General features: G+C 32.7%; 6 protein-coding genes across 6 annotated transcripts; 1 reads left to right on the forward strand and 5 right to left on the reverse strand.

Moving 5' to 3' along the window:
• Positions 1-3060: 3060 nt before the first annotated feature.
• LOC111040334 lies at positions 3061-5010 on the forward strand. The gene is made up of 4 exons (XM_022324207.1): positions 3061-4298; positions 4360-4497; positions 4566-4625; positions 4700-5010. Exons 1-4 carry the CDS (start codon positions 3591-3593, stop codon positions 4976-4978), a joined length of 1185 nt encoding a protein of 394 aa, XP_022179899.1. The 5' UTR covers positions 3061-3590; the 3' UTR covers positions 4979-5010.
• An 80-nt stretch (positions 5011-5090) lies between these two features.
• Positions 5091-6338, reverse strand: LOC111040329. The gene has a single exon (XM_022324202.1). The coding sequence runs from the start codon at positions 6336-6338 to the stop codon at positions 5091-5093; it is 1248 nt and encodes a 415-aa protein (XP_022179894.1).
• A 5928-nt stretch (positions 6339-12266) lies between these two features.
• On the reverse strand, positions 12267-13636 carry LOC111040339. Its single transcript, XM_022324213.1, has 4 exons — positions 13247-13636; positions 13080-13184; positions 12499-13021; positions 12267-12428 (listed from the first exon to the last, which is right to left on the reverse strand). The coding sequence occupies exons 1-4, from the start codon at positions 13539-13541 to the stop codon at positions 12332-12334; spliced, it is 1020 nt and encodes a 339-aa protein (XP_022179905.1). The 5' UTR covers positions 13542-13636; the 3' UTR covers positions 12267-12331.
• Positions 13568-13972, reverse strand: LOC111040331. The gene is made up of 2 exons (XM_022324203.1): positions 13638-13972; positions 13568-13607 (listed from the first exon to the last, which is right to left on the reverse strand). The coding sequence occupies exons 1-2, from the start codon at positions 13955-13957 to the stop codon at positions 13568-13570; spliced, it is 360 nt and encodes a 119-aa protein (XP_022179895.1). The 5' UTR covers positions 13958-13972.
• Positions 13973-14281: 309 nt separating this feature from the next.
• Positions 14282-16099, reverse strand: LOC111040332. The gene is made up of 2 exons (XM_022324204.1): positions 16082-16099; positions 14282-15919 (listed from the first exon to the last, which is right to left on the reverse strand). The coding sequence occupies exons 1-2, from the start codon at positions 16097-16099 to the stop codon at positions 14282-14284; spliced, it is 1656 nt and encodes a 551-aa protein (XP_022179896.1).
• Positions 15835-16776, reverse strand: LOC111040333 (zinc finger protein 746-like). The gene is made up of 2 exons (XM_022324206.1): positions 16620-16776; positions 15835-16550 (listed from the first exon to the last, which is right to left on the reverse strand). The coding sequence occupies exons 1-2, from the start codon at positions 16774-16776 to the stop codon at positions 16339-16341; spliced, it is 369 nt and encodes a 122-aa protein (XP_022179898.1). The 3' UTR covers positions 15835-16338.
• Between the last annotated feature and the right edge of the window lie 528 nt (positions 16777-17304).

Genomic DNA, 17304 nt, shown 5'->3' on the forward strand with positions numbered 1-17304 from the left:
AGTATGAAAATTTGGTTCCTTAGCTTGGACTACAGCCTGATTGGTTCTATCCCGCGCTAAACAGTTTTTGCCATTTTACATTTGTAAGGGACAAGAAATGCGAGTAGCGTGGAATGGAAGGAATGGAAAACTGTATAAAATAAAAACGATCTAACATCATCAGTCATCAGAATATTTGTAACAGGGATTTATGCTGTAATCGTGATGTCCAGTGAGGCGTCGCCGCCGACGACGTGGAAATTGACAAACGAGGTACATCGAGAAGCAACTAGTCCATGCATACGACCCTGGTCGATGGGAGTCCAACATTCACTGCTGCTGTTAATATATTATTATATCACTTCGGTGCGCTCTATCGGTACACGTTCATGGCCTAACCACTTTATATTATCTGTAGCCGTTGTGTTAAAATAGACACTTTCTTTGTGTGGCAATTGCGTTATGCTACTCATACTAAAGCCATACGCATCGGCGTAACTAGGGGAGGGGGGCTTAGCCCCTCTTAGCCCACTATAATATATATTGTACTTATTTCATTATTTACATTTTGTTTTTAATGATGAGTTTATACTTTCATTTTATTGTTTATTTTTAATTTTGATTTTAGAGGAATGTTACGTTTACTTTGGTGGAGGTGATGGGCCCCCAAAGTTATTTTGAAGATAAGTTTTCTAATACTCAAGCCCCTGTAACTATTAAATCCTAGTTACGCCTATGCGTACAACATTGTAAATTTTTGTTTGCAGTTCTAGTTTTTTTTTATGTAATAATAATCTTGAATAATATTAATATTAATATTAATATTAATATAATATAATATAATATTAATATCTAGACAATATTTAACTATTAACAAACTTATATTGAGTAAGACAATTATCTGTGATTTATATTATTTGTTTTTACTATATATTTATTCAAACAAAGTTATGAGTAATGAGTATTATGTAAATTATTAAGATTTAAAATATTCTCATAACTCGCTTAGAAATTACAATATCTTAAAACACCCACGAAGAAACTCAAATAATGCTTTTACATTTACATTTACTTTGATAATAGGTCGATTCATTTTATTATCGAAACTGTAATATTTACTATACAAGATTGGAACTGCTGAACTCAAATTTGTTATGTTTTGTGTTTATAAAACAGAGTAACAATATAAAGGTGGTTGTGGCGCCATCTTAAAGACTAGAGATAAATTCCCTTGACGAAAAACGCCCCAAAAAAACCGAACGGGTGTTTACGTAGCAATATTAAAGTGTAAGTGTGTAATATCTTTAATTTTATGATTAAATACTAAAATATGTTGTTAATGTAAAGTACACAAATAAGATTAAATCAAGCGGTGCATCCCAATTTAGTTTCAATGACGCGACGTCCAATATAATAACTTATTTGTTATTTTTCTATGATTGAAAATATTCAAGTTGTAGATAAGACTGTATCTTATACTAAATTAACTCAAAAACAAATAACTGAAGATACTTTACCATTATCAAGATATTTTAATGCATTTTGAGATGTGTAAGACATTTGAAATTATATATTTTTTTTAGTTTTTTTCCGAATTACAATAAATAGTACTTTGAATTAAATAAAATAGTAATAGGTTTTTTCATATGATAATGGACAGAACGCCTCCGCTCAGAATCGTTTTTGTATGCAATAATGTTATAAAACCATTAAATTTAAATTTAACACTTGTGCGTGATAAAAGTGGGCTAATAACAATCGTTGTTGAAGCACTAACAGATAATAAAATAATTCATAAGTACTAAAGTACCCAATAAAATATAATAAATTAAAATATTCTGCATTGAAATGAAAATCCATAGGTACTTATTCTATTTTAGAATGTAATATAATAATAATATAGAATTAAAATACCAGTTATTAATTTATTCATATTATACAAAAATTGTATTTTATTGAGTACCTATGTATTATTATTTTTAATTTGTATAGGGCAAGTATTATTACCTCCCAAAAACAATTATAGTTTATTAATTTCCAGAAGCGATAAATGCCATAGATTTTAATATAATAGAATTGATAATAATAAGTACTCTAAAATAATATTTCCTAAAGAATAAAAAAAAAAATTATTCAACAAGACTAAGTAGAAATTTAACCAGCAGTAAGATAAATTAATAAGTAGTATTTAAAAGGTATAAACGCTGTTGTCCTTTACGGAACGTCGTAGAATCTATGAGGTAAACCTAAAAATAAGAACGATTGGATAAAAAAACTAAATAATTTCAAACGACTTGCCCAATTGCAAAAAGCTTAAAGACCTATATCAAAGTCTTCTATCGAGAAGTCGAATTTCTCATATAACCTCTATATTATACACTTATATATGTATTATAGATATACATATATATGATATCATAGTATCATCATACAGATAAACCACTTTTAATATAATATTATTATATTTTTATCTTTTCATCAGATATAATTGTTATATTATTATTATTATTATTTTTTTTTTTTTTTCATTGAACAAAACGCTTCAACGGCATTGATTATTTGCAGTTATTTAATTATATTTGTTTCTCTCTTTTTTTTTAAAAAAAAACAATATTTTTTTGATATTTTGCTAAATTAAATTAAGTTAAAGGTATAATTCTAACATTTTCAAAAAATTTAGAACGCTTATTCGTTATTTTTTTTTCTAAGGTCTTCGTGTTTTAATCATTCTCTTAATGTATATTTAACTATTAACTGTGTTCCACATGACCGCATGTGGAACATATTGGTGGGTGTTTTTTGTCCATTATAAGAAGCGGCGAGTAAGTCTATGTGGCCTATTCTTAACTTGACTGTTTCGTATTTTATGTTTGGATTTGTGGGACACTTAAAGGTTTTTTTTTTATTTCGCTAAGTTTTTATTTAGTTTTTTCCATTTATTTTTTGATATCATCGTATGTTTGTATTTGTACTTTTACCTGGTTTGTTTATGCTATTCGCTTGGACGCTTAGTCGATGTGGTTTGTAACAGGCGATTTTTACCCCCCTGTATATTTTACCGGGGGTAAAAATCNNTAGCTGTTAATGAATAACCGATCTATAATACAAAATATCTTAATCGTTTAACAACAAATTAAAATACCTATTAGTGAATAATACATAATGAAATTTGTACCTTCTCACGAAATTTACTTTAGCTGTTAATGAATAACACATTAATAATCAATCTATACTAAAAAATATCATAATCGCTTACAAACAATAATAATTAAGTAAATATAGTATTATTGAATAACACATTAATAACCAATATAATATATTAAAAAATGTCTTAATCACTTACACGTTAGACTCTTAGATAGCTTAATATTATATCTCCTACCAATTAATGGACTCATCCGCACCCGTCTTAGCTCTGCAAGAGCCGACATTCATTCAGTCTGTTCTCAGTCTTACACAATTGTAATTCTCCTCTACGTTTCTATCAGTCTCATAAATTGTTCGGTGCTTACAATTTTTCAAGTCTTATATTATTTTATAGTGTTTATTATTTTTTCCGAGTCTTTTAAAATTTAAAGTGTTTTTTACTTTTTAAAATCATTTTTAAAAACATGGCTGGTTCAATCGCTGACAACGCTACATTATACAACGAGAAGAAGGCTTTCGCATACGTTCCTCCATCACCACCGGCAGACCTCATCGAAGCTACAAGCTACTCGTTGGACTTCACGACGAGAAAATTTATACTTATCGGTATCGATCCGACAGAACAACTTCAAACAGTTGTACTCTTATTAACATCATCACGTTATGTGAAAATAAGTACAGATTTTCTAAGACGGATATTCTCACTTATGGGTAACATACTATCATTTATATTAGACACGCCGCAAAAGTATAAGCGAACCACATTTCTCGAAACCGATGCTTATAAAATATCAAGTATGGTGTATAACGGTTCAAACGTTCTGGTAATTGAATCCAAGACTGAAGATGGATGTAGAGTTTTATTAAGTCGTTCAGATTTAATAAAACTCCAGGAAATAGAATGGTGTATTACTGCTAGTATTAATGAAAAAGAAGAAAAAATAAAACCAACAATTATTAAGCAAATTAGTGATTATTGCGAGTATTTGATGGAAAAATGCTTGCAATCGGATTCACCGCCCAACAATTTGAGGGAAATGGAAATTTTCGTTCGGAACGTTGAAGTCAGACAGAGTAAGAAGACACCTAACCTCGGTCAAATTAAAATGTTTGCGAGTAAACAATTGGCCGAACTTTGTATGGCTCATCGAAAAGTACAAAACTCAGAAGTGGTAATTTAAAAATATATTATTTCATATATAAAATATTAAATTACACTTATTTTTATTTTAGGTATATGATAAGAATTTCAGATCGCTGTCATCTTTATCACCCAGCTATTCAACAGTAATGGGTGAAATGGGCAGATTGACTAAAGAATGCGATGCTTGTGATGAAATTAATCCGTTGGAGGATAATAGTTTAGTTGAGGTAATTTATAAATATAATATTATATACAAACATATATTTAATCAAGTTTTATTTTTTTTAAATTTTAGTTACAGTACGAGTATTCACAGATATCGCCAAACTATTCTCCAGGCAATAATATAGCTAAAGTAATTTATAAAATATTCACGTTATATACGCGTTCATCTCATATAATATTAATTATTAATTTTGTTTTGTTTAGTCTATCGGTGAACGCGATGGATCTATCAACAGTCTACCGCCACATACATCCGATGAATATGAGTTAGATGCACAATACCCTCCATGGCATCACAACCCAGATCTATACCTACGCCAACAAGCTTTAGTAGTTGATGAGAATGATGGTCCAACGTCATTCTCGATTCAATCACCACCAGCATCGCCATCTTTTTTTGACAAGCCCTCTGCAGATATATCAAGTAAGCGGAACGCTCAACACCTCGCATCATTACACAGAGTAAAACGTAAGGTTATTTAATAAATTGTAGAAATTAAAAATATATGTAAAATAAATAAAAATGATATATAAAATTCGTATTTTCATTTATTAATATTAAGGTTTACAAGGTTTACAAAAAAAAAAAAAATATTTATAAGGTTCTTACTTCTCCATTAAATGGATTATAAGATATAATTTGGTCATGTAATATTAAACAATATGCTGAAGTTGAAGCTGGAAACGCTACGTCGGCTTCTATTTCAATCCTGAGATCGACAGTTGACATTTTCACATTGTCGTTTTGTCGGCTCATGTCAACGACTATGATTGGAGACAGATTTTTGAAATCTGAACGGTTCAATAGAGGTGTCACATCATCATGCCCGTAGTAAGATTTCTGGAACTCTGCATACGCGCGATATAATGTCGCCATCTTATTTTTGGTAAAGTCGTTTTGAAAATCTTCGTAGGGAAATACTTCAGAGTTTAAATAAACCTTTAAGTTTTTAATTTTACAATGATCGAAATATGACATTGCTTTACTCAAACTATTTTTCCTGTCAGTTTGAAATCCGATTATAACATATCTAGGTTTTTCTAAGTTGTTCGATGTCTTTACTTTCCATGAATGTGAAGTGTTTTGAGGTAAAAACGGGTATTCACAAAGTTCCCATGATCTGAACGCACATGTCAGAGGTTTTTGATTGTTGACTACTTTCAACAGTCGAATTTTTTCCCGATCGCTAACTCTCACTATAGGCATCCGCCACAATATTTTTGTTATGTTAATTTTAACGTCTTTTAGTTTGGAAGCGTCTGCCACAACTTCATTATTTTTATACTGTTTGATTGCATTTAAATCGATAGACACTCTATTTAATATGAGCTGCTGATTACAATTTATTAAAATTCGCTTATAATCTTCACAAAAACCAAACAAATCTTTAAGATTAATACATCCATTGAAATTGTCACCATCGATAAAGTCTTTATTCACATTTTTAAAATCATTGTCCCAGCCAGCGTTTTGATGTGAAGAAATATTTGTTTTATTGTACGAACAATATCCTTTTAATGTGGTCGTTATACCTGGATTGACGAGTTTTTGAATCTGAGTACCGTTTATTTCATATTTCATTTCGGCAAAAAGAAATGCCAGTCCGTTATTTATAAATCTAATCTCATCAGTTATTTCTGCAGGTTTGGTTATTGACCCCTCGATGTAAATATAACTCTCGCACGGTAGTGTATAAGACTCTGTGTTATGTAAAGCAATACGCACCTCATCATTATTAGAAAGAGCCGACGTCGAATAAGGTAAAAAAGAATGATAGTCGATTTGAGTTATTTTACAATCGTCGATGTATCCAGCCGTGACATCTAAATATGTGTCGTCCATATTAAATAACGTTTATCGAGCGTAGAAAAGCCAAATTATCAGGTGTTAGACTATGTTTAGTCTGTTTTCGTCTCGAATATTTTTTCTTCTTCGGAGTTGTTACCTTGTTAGTGTTTTTAGCACGACTAACGGGTTTTTCATATACAGGTCTATTTATATTGTAAAATTGAAGCCCCATCACGAGTCTTGAATTAATAATCGTATTGATACTGGTTCGCCCCGTAGATCGATCAGCTCGTTGTCTTGATTTTTAAAAATTATACTTGCGTGCGTTATAGATGTAGAATTAATGGGGTAAAAAACCAAATGTGTTGGTACCTCTATTATTTTATAGCCTGGAGGCACATTCGGATAAAACTCGTGTATTGTATGGCACTGCTTACCGTTGACGAATGAACCCATAACCAGATTTGAATCGATATATATACAGTTTGTTTTGGTAATATTGACCAACGTATCTGATTCGTGATTGACATTAGCTGCATATTTACGATTTTTAAACCCCATTAACTGTCCTATACTATTAGTCATACTAAAATCTACAGTTTCACTACAAAACATTGTACATTTTAATGTATTATTATCTGCTCTCAACTCGAATAAAGTATCAGTATTATGTAATAGACGTTTTATAGCTGCTTCAATTTCATTCAACTCATAAGAGCCTGTTGGTATTACATAGGTATCGCTATTCATTTTATTATCATTACTGTATGTGAAGCATATTTTATTACACTTTTCGTTTACATTAGGAATAGAATTATTCGTTTGAAAACCTAACAGACAAATTTTTGCATTTTTACTGACTTCTATGGGCGGAAAAAAGTCACATGACAATTCGCTCGAGTTACCGGTTAACGTTATAGTACACATGATAAAAATTTTAAGCACAAGTGCCCACAGTTTGTTGTATTATATTTCTGATGTCTATCGTAATTATATTCGATATTGTAGCCGTTGAAATATTTCTGTAACTCCAGCGGAGGGGGTAAGTTTCCGTAGCTGTCGAAATATTTTACTTGTTTTCCGATTTTTTTATACGCTACCCAATGAGTACCTGTTCCGTTTTCGATGTCTAAATTAACTACAGCTGACTCTTGATGTTTTGCACGTCGAGGCAACTTGTCTCTTGCAAATACACCGATGAAATGAGGTATTTTCAACAAGACAGCGTATTTTATAATCTCGTAATCGTACAACGCTCTATCGGGTAACGTGGAAATTAGTTTTTTGACCTGGATTTCTTAACTGAACCACCCTTATGCGGTGCTAGGTATAAACCTTTACCTTTTACGATTTTATAAGAGCTCCCCTTGTGAGGAGTAAGATATAATCCTTTGCCTAAATGAATAGGAGTGTTTTTACCAGAATTCAATTCTTTCACGACTTTTACTATATTACCTACTCCACCGGTAAGCGCCCCTAATGCAGATAAACCAGCAAAAATAGGAATTAAAGGTAAAATACCACCCTTTTTCGGTATTGGTATAATTCTTGGTGTTTTAGTTTTCTTATTTTTAGATTTTTTATTTTTTTTAGATTTTTTTGCAGCTGACAAACATGTTCTTGCTAATTTTGTTATATTATTTTCGTTCATTTTATTTTTGATTGCTTTTTTAGCTGCTGACACCATTTGTTTAAATCCACAACCAGCACCCAGCTTACGCTTTGCCTTCATAGCTGTAGTAACTAACCAAGACGCGGCTTTTTCCTTAATACCGGTGTTTTTAGATTTGAAAACCTCCCAAGCCTGATTTTCTAATACTTCGTCTGCTCTATGCCGATCAGTTAGCGAATTACTTTCATCGTATGCTATATCATGAGCTCTAGCCAACTCGTCAAGTCTGTTTATTCCACGTTCTCCGCGAGCTAATCTTTCTTTTAATTTGGTTCCAGGACCGGCAAATCTAGAAAAAAATATATATAATTTATTAGTAGATTTATTATTAATAATATAATGTAGTGACTTACCTATAACCGGGTAAATGTAATTCCACTGGTAAATGATTTATAACAGAGTTAATTAGACCGGAACCCTTATTGTTGTTTCGCTAACGAACAGGAGACATCGTGTGACGCTCTCGCTAACATAGCAGCTGTATTTATAGTGAACAATTTAAAAAAAATGCGCTTTATTGAACAAGAGAAAAAACTCCGGATTTATAATATTGATTCTCCCGAGACAATTTTGATGAGACACGGTGAACTTTTTCCAAATACGATAAGGTCGTTGGTACTTGGCAGCTCGGGGTGTGGAAAAACCAATCTGATGTATTTTCTACTAGTCGATGAAAATGGGTTACGATTTGAAAACGTTTACATATACTCCAAGACGCTGGAACAACCAAAATATAAATTAATAAAACGTATTATTGAAGGAATAGACGGTATGAACATTTTTACCTTTTTCGAGAATGATAAAGTAATTCCACCCGAGAAAGTTTTACCAAATTCAATTTTTATCTTGGACGATGTTATTGGTGAACACCAAAACGTTATAAGAGATTATTTTTCTCGAGGTCGTCACAATAAAATAGATATATTTTATCTGGCCCAGAGTTACTCAAAAGTTCCTAAACAGTTGATACGTGATAATGCAAATTTAATAGTATTATTCAAACAGGATGAAACAAATTTAAAACATGTGTACAACGAGCACTGTTCGGGTGATATGTCATATACACAATTTAAACAATTTTGTGCGACGTGCTGGAACCGTGAGAGGTTTACATTTATTGTTATTTGTAAAGATAGTGAGCGTGATAACGGACGTTATCGTTTTGGATTTGATACTTTTGTAGTTATATAAGACGCTACAAATAATAAATATTATCATTTAAAACACAGCCATGACGGAAGAAACTACTGTATTAGATGAGCTTGTCAAAGCTAAGGAAAGTATTAAACGTAAATATATCGCGTTAAAAACTGGATCAGATAATGTTCAACAATTAATGACACAGACATTAAAACCAATTATCGATCCTTTAACTAAAATATCAAATAAACCTCGATTGAACAAAGAAAATACTGACAATAAATCGAAAAACTCGATTTTGGACTACAATCAACAACAAGAAATTGAAAATTGGTTTCAGTCTACAGACTTGGATAAAATCTATGGTCCGAAAAAACTTCCAAACGGACATATTATCTTGGGCAAAGAAGAAGTAAAATTCTTAGAAAACACTTTACTTATCGACAGTAATGTTTATACCTTAACCTCGGGTCTTATACAGTTATTATTTTTGAAAAATCCACTCGTTTATACCGATAACGATTTAGATGAGTATAAATCTATATTAACTCAAACATCGGTACATTTATCCGCAGATGGAAATAAAATAAAAAAGGGTGGTACTAAATATTCAACAATTATTAGTAAATTATTCCCCTCGGGTGGCGAGCTGTCTATGAAATTACAGAAAAATAACTTAGTGTATTGGGACAATCCAAACGAGTTGGTCGACCGATTACGTCTACTTCTCGCGTCAAAAGCAGCTGGCAATACAAGTGTTTCAAACGAAATAATATCGATTTTCAACGAATTACACGAAGCCGGACTAATAAAACGAATTCCAGATGTCTAAACGGGAAATCGCTAACGAACTTCACAAACCAGCAAGGAAAAATTTCACTAGGCGTCGAGTTAACGTTTATGGAAAAAATGATTTATGGCAAGCTGACTTGGTTGAAATGATTCCATATTCAAAAGTAAATGGTGGTTACAAGTACATCCTGGTTGTGATTGACTGTTTTACAAAATTTTCTTGGGCGAAACCGTTAAAGTGTAAATCGGGTAAAGAAGTTACTAGCGCGATGGCTACAATATTACTCGATCGTTCACCGAAACTTTTACAACTCGATAACGGAAAAGAATTTTACAACACCACTTTCGACGCTTTGATGACCAAGTATGACATACATAAATATTCAACCTTCAGTATTCTAAAGGCCAGCATAGCAGAGAGGTTCAATCGTACTTTGAAGGGAAAAATGTATAAGGAGTTCACTGCCCGTGGCTCTCACGAATGGGTTTCAATTTTACCAAAGTTACTTGACGAATACAATAATTCATACCATAGAACTATAGGAATGACACCAATACAAGCAGATTCCAACCCAGCTTCAGTGGTAATAAAACATCGTGAAATTAATACTGTAAAAAATAAGTTTAAAGTTGGCGATAACGTTCGTATCAGTACACAAAAGGGTGTGTTCACAAAAGGTTATTTACCAAACTGGTCTACAGAAATATTCGAGATTATCAAAATAAATAAAACATTACCCGTTACTTATCAACTACAAGATTATATGGGTAAACCTATTGCAGGTTGTTTTTACTCTGAAGAAATAAACAAAACTAATTTCCCAAACGAATATTTAATTGAAAAAATTATACGTAAAAAACAGAATCAAATGTATGTCAAGTGGTTAGGATTCGATAATACACACAATAGTTGGATAAATACACGTGATGTTAAAAAATAGTGTCAGTCGTTTTATAAATATGAACGTGTTCGGTAGTTCTCAGGCGAGCGATGCTAAAAGAATTATATCAGATATTCAGTCAAGTAACAAAACGATACTAAATGACGTGAAACTCCAACAAAAAGAAATTGAAACTTTGAAAAGTAATATTGTTAATATACGTGATAAGATACAATTGCTTGAAAATAATATACAATCAAGTAATAAGTCTTTATTAAATTGTGAAAATCGTATGTCGCAGCTATTTAATGACTGTGCAGAAACTAGTACAGCGATCGCTATCCATGGACTTGACGTGGCCCAATTAAAAGCTGAAATAAATCGTATAACCGGAATATTTGATGAAAATTCATTACCGAATCATGGAACATATATTTCAGATTTAAATTCACGTTTGATAATCCTGGAAGGCAAAAATAATACGAAAACTTGATTTTACATAAAATAAAATAGTTAGAGTCATGCGGTATTGAAAAATAATTTCAGTCGAGCTGTATACACCATCGTGTTTGGTAGTCTTTTGCCAGATATATAAACCTGTAATTATGTCGTCGGCTATCGCAGACATGCAATGCGTTCTTGGAGCAGGCAATAAATATTTTATTAAAGAATTATCTATAATCGACACGGAAACATGGGCGAACCAACACTGGATTTTTAAAAATTCAAAAACTATGCAGGACAATAAGAGTCGAAAAACTAACAAGTGGTTGGAGCGTAACTATCACAAACTATCTATAGAATATGGTGATGTTGAGTATGAAGAACTAAGTAGAATATTGAATTCAATAAAGTTCACATGCATTTATGTCAAAGGTGAACAGAAAAAACAACTTCTTATGGAATTTATACCTCAAGTCGCACTCATCAACATCGAAGACCTTGGATGCCCACGTTTGGATCAAATATGTGACGATGAAACTCTACCTTGTTGTATTTTTCATATGGAATTTAATCCAAAACAATGTACATTCTATAAAGTATTTGCTATAAGAAAATGGTTTATAAATAATTCTTAAAAATTATGTTGTTTACATTTTATTTAATAAACATAATTATATTTTAACATTTTTTTTTTTTATTTTATATGGTAACATATTTATGTTTTAAGGTTTTTTAATTATACTAATATTGGCTTCCATCTATACCTGAAACAGAAAAACATGATTATAAACATGAAAAAACTTAAATATCTAACAATTATACATTATAAACATAAAAAAACTTAAACATCTAACAATTACACATTATATACATGAAATATACTAATCTAACTTAAAACATACATATTATTTACAATAATTTCAATTTTATGTGTTGCGTTTACAAAAATATATACAAGAAATAAACTATTCTAACTTAAAACTAATAAAACATATATATTATTTACAAAAATTTCAAGTTTATGTGCTGCATTTACAAAAATATACACATTAATCTATCTCAAGTATAATTATATAACATGATAATATTTACAATAAAAAAATATACAATATATAAAATCAGGTTATGTAATGTAGAAGGTCTCTCATTAATCCTTTCTCTTCCTCGTTCCAGTTCCCTCCATCTTCCTCAAGTTCTGGCCATATATTATCTCCTCTGTAAAATTAAGAGAAAATGTTAGTAAAATAATTTAAATATATATATATATATGTTTGTAATAACTTACTCTATACTATAATGACCATGGGCTAGTGTATTTATTTTATCTTCTAACACCACCCTCTTATCATCGTAGCTGTTGTATGTCAATTTATTAGTTTTTAGCGTTACGATTTGGTGGTTAAACGACCTAATTGAAACATTATCTCTGTATAACTCTACTCCTTCTTCCTCAAACAGACACTTTCTATGATCCTCAAGAGTCATGTGGTTTTTAACCACATGTTGTCTTATCCCCTTGGCCTTTATCTTTTCACCACCAACTTTATCCTTGTCGTTCTTATCTCTCACCGCATACTCTTCTCCTGCATATACATTAAACGCATATGACTTGGCCCTCAGCGCACAAAATTCTGTAATAGCATTAGCATCCACCTCATCGGAAAAGTATCCCGGGATCTTCTTTCTTTCCGCCACATAGCACGGATGGTCACTGGGCAGGTTGGCGGTGTCCATCCGGTCCAACAAGTTATGGTTGGCCGCCAAGTCTGCATAAAAATCATCCGTCTTAATGTGATATACTAGTGAATCTGGAAAAATAGTGATATTAATATATTATATACAGGAGAATAGTTTTAGTATATTTACCTGTATCAGTGTACATCAATTTAATTTTATCCCCATAATGTCTCTGCATGACATCATAATGGTACTCATACATCATTGTTTTTGAAATATCTAGTACAGCGAATCCTGTAAATAATAAATATGTTAATAAATATATGATAAAAGTGTAATTTAAAAAGTATATTTACCAATATATATAGGTTTATCAAATTTTATAATTTTATTTTCAAGCGCTACGGCGTTAAGATTCTCATTATAAGTAGTACAGTGTTTAAATGTACTCTTATTAATGAGTTTCTGTAATCTCCTCTCACACGACACCAACTCCATCTTCATCTCTTTCCTTTTAGACTGCATTGTTTTACCTGTAAAATAAAATATTAATAAAATATAATAAATAGTATAAAGTAACATACCAAATACAGCGTTGTTCATCAGCTTAAAAAAATCTTTCTCAAACGCATTTCTAGCCTTCTTCCTCATCTCGGTGTTCAACTCTATATATTTAGCTAACCAGTCCGACTGGTTAAACTGAATAACCCTATGTACCTATAAAAAATAAGAGAAATGTTAAAAATCTGTTTAAAACCATATAAAATACAAATATTTACTTTTTCAACTATCAAACCATTCTTAATGGCCTGCTGTAGGTTCCTATAATGTATAACATAATTCTTTTTCGTCTCAAATGTCGCCATCAACTTCCTAACCTTCGAGCCTCGAGGCACGCTGTTTTGCGGCAGGAAAGGCAGGTCGTTATGCCCGTTATGCAAGTGTCTTGGGTACGACACGTCCACCTCATACACTCGTCCTATGGGTGAAGTGTCGTCTAAATCGTTCAATCCATTCAATGTAGGTTCAACCCAGTTGAACCCACCGTACGGCATGTACTGGGACATTGCCCACCCGTACAAGTTGTTACCTATAAAATTTAAAAAAAAAATATTATTTAGTAAGAAAAAAATTAACAAGTTTTGAAAAAAATATACTCACAGTCCTGATATATTATCCACGAGTTAGGTTTACTCGCATCATAGCCTGGGGTTTTTACATTGTTCGCCGTCGCATATCGCTTGCTCGCCTGTACCAATCCTCCACGTATACCTATAACAAATATATAAGATTATTATATATTAATTTAAAAAAAAATAATATACTAACCATTTTCGAACATCAGCAACATGTCGTAATCATGCAATAACTGGAGCTTTTGCCCCGTGAACTTAATAGTTGGAGAGGTTATGGAAAAAAACGGGGACAAATTTAGGCTGTTGTAACTCTAAGTTACATCTAGAACACAAGGTCTGCCTAAATTTGCCCGTCAGATGATCGTGATCCCTAACCTTATCGTCCCCGACTAATATGCATTTGCATAAATTACACTCTATACACTCTTGGTGTGTTTTTTCTTCACCCTTAGTCATTTTTAAAGGAATATTCGTCTTCATCAGACCTTCGATTTTCAGGGCCACCTCAACTATCGACTCCATGAAATGTCTCGCCACAACCGTCCTGTCTTCGCTACCTCTATAGATTACCGGCCCTGCCGGTATCTCGTGTTGAACCAATAAATCCGCCGGCACGTCATCGCTTGCCTTCACCAAAAACCCGTAGCTCATCGCTTCGTGTTTTTGGATAATCGTGGTACTACGTCCTCTTGCCTCCTCCGACTTCGCCAAGATCGCCTCAAAATCTGCGTATATAACGAAAGGATGCCGCACTGTCTTTTTCCACGCCCTGAACTCAACACAATCATCCTCCTTCGGCATCTCCGGTAAAATTGGTTTGTGCGCCCCGCAAATCAATTTGTGTTGGTCCAGGGCCTCCTGTCCGCTCAACTTGTATTTTAAATTTTGGTTGTCGAATGACGTGAAGCATCTTTTACAAAAAATGACACTCCCATTGTGTCTCGTTTTCTGCTTGCGAATAAGCCGGGAAAAATTAGAAATATAAGTATAATGTACATTGTCGCCGTCTGTCACCAATAGCAGGTCGAAATGATCCTTTTTTTCTTCGTCGACCACACGCAGGGGATACACTTCATACGTTGGGTACTTACGGGGCGCCTGGAACTTTTTGTCGAGGCCGTATACATTTATGGAGACGTTATTATTATTTTTCTCAAATTTTCCGATATCCGACAGAGGTGTAGGGAACGAAATACCGTCAAAATTGTACTTGCCCTCATGCTGACTATATTTATCTCCCTCCACACGAAATGCCGACGGCCCCGTAACATGTCTCGCTAAAATTGCCCACTTAAAACACTCCTGGTCTATATTTTGAGGGTTGATGGTGGCCCGCTTCCTGTCGATATATTCAGGTAACTGAATATATGACGATCCACCCATCGGCATATATTTATACACCCCTACTAATAGTCCGTCTATCGACTCTAGGACGAAACCGCTTCCTCTCCCGATGTAATCGTCTTTCTCCTGAACCAACTTCATGTACGCCCTCTCTACAATAGTTCTAAAATCGCTGTCAGGGTAAATTTCAACTGCCACTGTCTTGAACGCCCGGTTCTCCGATGAATTGGGGACGTTGGGCCGGTTGTATGTCGCCTCGAGTTTAAGGTTAAATTTTATTGCGTGTTTTTGTACGGAGGTCTTTAATAAATTTATTAGTTCAGGCATGAGGGGTCGAAGAAAGTCTGAATAAATCATTGTATTACCGATATTTTTAGCATAGTACCACACGATTTTACGGCTCGCAGACGACAAAATTTCTATGAATCCGGGGGCCTTCACCATATCCATACGCGTCTTTTTTGCCCTAGCAGCTGAGGTGGTGTTAGCAGTCGAAACACGTTTCCCGTTAACGGCAACGGTGTAAGAATCTTTAAAAATAAAAAATACCTAATATCAATATCTAATAAATAAATCTAATCAACCTGCGAGTGAGAAATAAAATCTATACAGCTTATAAAATAATATATGTCTTTTTAAAATCATGACTGAAAAATAAAATGTATTGACTTATAATTTTTAAAATTAATTTAACTTAGAAATTAATTAAGCTGATAAAATAAATATCATAGAATAAAATCACGCGTTGAAAAAATTAAATCTATCAAACGATCTGACAACTGGTATAATAGTTGGAGTATTCCAACTATTATACCATAGGATGCGACGAGTGAATTGATCGATACAATGCCGGAATACTCCAACTATTATACCATTGATCACTTCACAAACCACTTGATAAGTTTAAAATAATATAGAATTTATATAATAAAATCACGCGTTGAAAAAAATAAAAAAAATATAGAATACTAACCTGTATCCTCAAATTCATCCATGGCTTCCATACACATTTCGTCTTCGGTTAACATGTTCGATCCACCGGCCGGGGCATCGGGAACAGATATTTCCGGTGCAATCTGGACTTGAGCTGGAGTAAATTGAATCACGCTCGATCGTGTTGGTTGATCGATGATCGGTGCAGTTGGCAATGGTCTCAAGTGAGTCGGAACGTTGACGATACCTTAGGAAAAATAATAAATTAATATTGTATAAGGTTGAAATAATAAAACTTTATATTATTAATACATACCATGAATGTTCTTCAAATGTCTAATAAGATGTGAGTTGGATGAAAATGTTGAAGGGCATACAGTGCACGGAAAACGTATACCTACATGTTTATTTTGATGCGCGATTAAACTGGATTTACGCACGAACACCGACGGACACTGATCGCAGTTAAACATATTAAGTTAGTAAAGGAATAAACGAAAAATATAATATAATGTTTAAAATTAAACACTGTGAAAAAAACACTTAACGGTAGGTAAATGTAAAATAATAGTAGATAAATGTAAACGGTAAAATAATTGTTTGGAGACTCGTAGAGCGAATATCAGAACAATTTATAAGACTGATAGAAACGTAGAGGAGAATTACAATTGTGTAAGACTGAGAACAGACTGAATGAATGTCGGTTCTTACAGAGCCAATATGTGTGTTGATGAGTCTATTAATTGGTAGGAGATACAATATAGAGCTAACGTGTAAGCGATTAAGACATTTTGTACTATAGATCGATTATTAATGTGTTATTCACTAACATGTATGATAACATTTCTTGGGGAGGTAGTGTAAGATATTTTGTACTATATATCGGTTATTAATGTGTTATTCATTAACAGCTAAAGTAAATTTCGTGAGAAGGTACAAATTTCATTATGTATTATTCACTAATAGGTATTTTAATTTGTTGTTAAACGATTAAGATATTT

The sequence above is a fragment of the Myzus persicae genome, unplaced genomic scaffold, assembly GCF_001856785.1.
Source record: "Myzus persicae strain clone G006 unplaced genomic scaffold, MPER_G0061.0, whole genome shotgun sequence".
NCBI classification, from domain to species: Eukaryota; Metazoa; Arthropoda; class Insecta; order Hemiptera; family Aphididae; genus Myzus; species Myzus persicae.

What these genes read in the sequence shown, in the direction of transcription:
- LOC111040334 (XM_022324207.1), top strand. Translation starts at nt 3,591, where the DNA reads ATGGCTGGTTCAATCGCTGACAACGCTACATTATACAACGAGAAGAAG. An exon ending in AAGTACAAAACTCAGAAGTG is followed by an intron (nt 4,299 to 4,359) that starts GTAATTTAAAAA and finishes TTTTTATTTTAG; the next exon opens with GTATATGATAAGAATTTCAG. An exon ending in AGGATAATAGTTTAGTTGAG is followed by an intron (nt 4,498 to 4,565) that starts GTAATTTATAAA and finishes TTTAAATTTTAG; the next exon opens with TTACAGTACGAGTATTCACA.
- LOC111040329 (XM_022324202.1), bottom strand. Translation starts at nt 6,338, where the DNA reads ATGGACGACACATATTTAGATGTCACGGCTGGATACATCGACGATTGT.
- LOC111040339 (XM_022324213.1), bottom strand. Translation starts at nt 13,541, where the DNA reads ATGAGGAAGAAGGCTAGAAATGCGTTTGAGAAAGATTTTTTTAAGCTG. An exon ending in TGATAAACCTATATATATTG is followed by an intron (nt 13,185 to 13,246) that starts GTAAATATACTT and finishes TATTATTTACAG; the next exon opens with GATTCGCTGTACTAGATATT. An exon ending in CATGGTCATTATAGTATAGA is followed by an intron (nt 12,429 to 12,498) that starts GTAAGTTATTAC and finishes TTAATTTTACAG; the next exon opens with AGGAGATAATATATGGCCAG.
- LOC111040331 (XM_022324203.1), bottom strand. Translation starts at nt 13,957, where the DNA reads ATGTCCCAGTACATGCCGTACGGTGGGTTCAACTGGGTTGAACCTACA. An exon ending in ATTTTATATGGTTTTAAACA is followed by an intron (nt 13,608 to 13,637) that starts GATTTTTAACAT and finishes TATTTTTTATAG; the next exon opens with GTACATAGGGTTATTCAGTT.
- LOC111040333 (XM_022324206.1), bottom strand. Translation starts at nt 16,776, where the DNA reads ATGTTTAACTGCGATCAGTGTCCGTCGGTGTTCGTGCGTAAATCCAGT. An exon ending in ACATTTGAAGAACATTCATG is followed by an intron (nt 16,551 to 16,619) that starts GTATGTATTAAT and finishes ATTTTTCCTAAG; the next exon opens with GTATCGTCAACGTTCCGACT.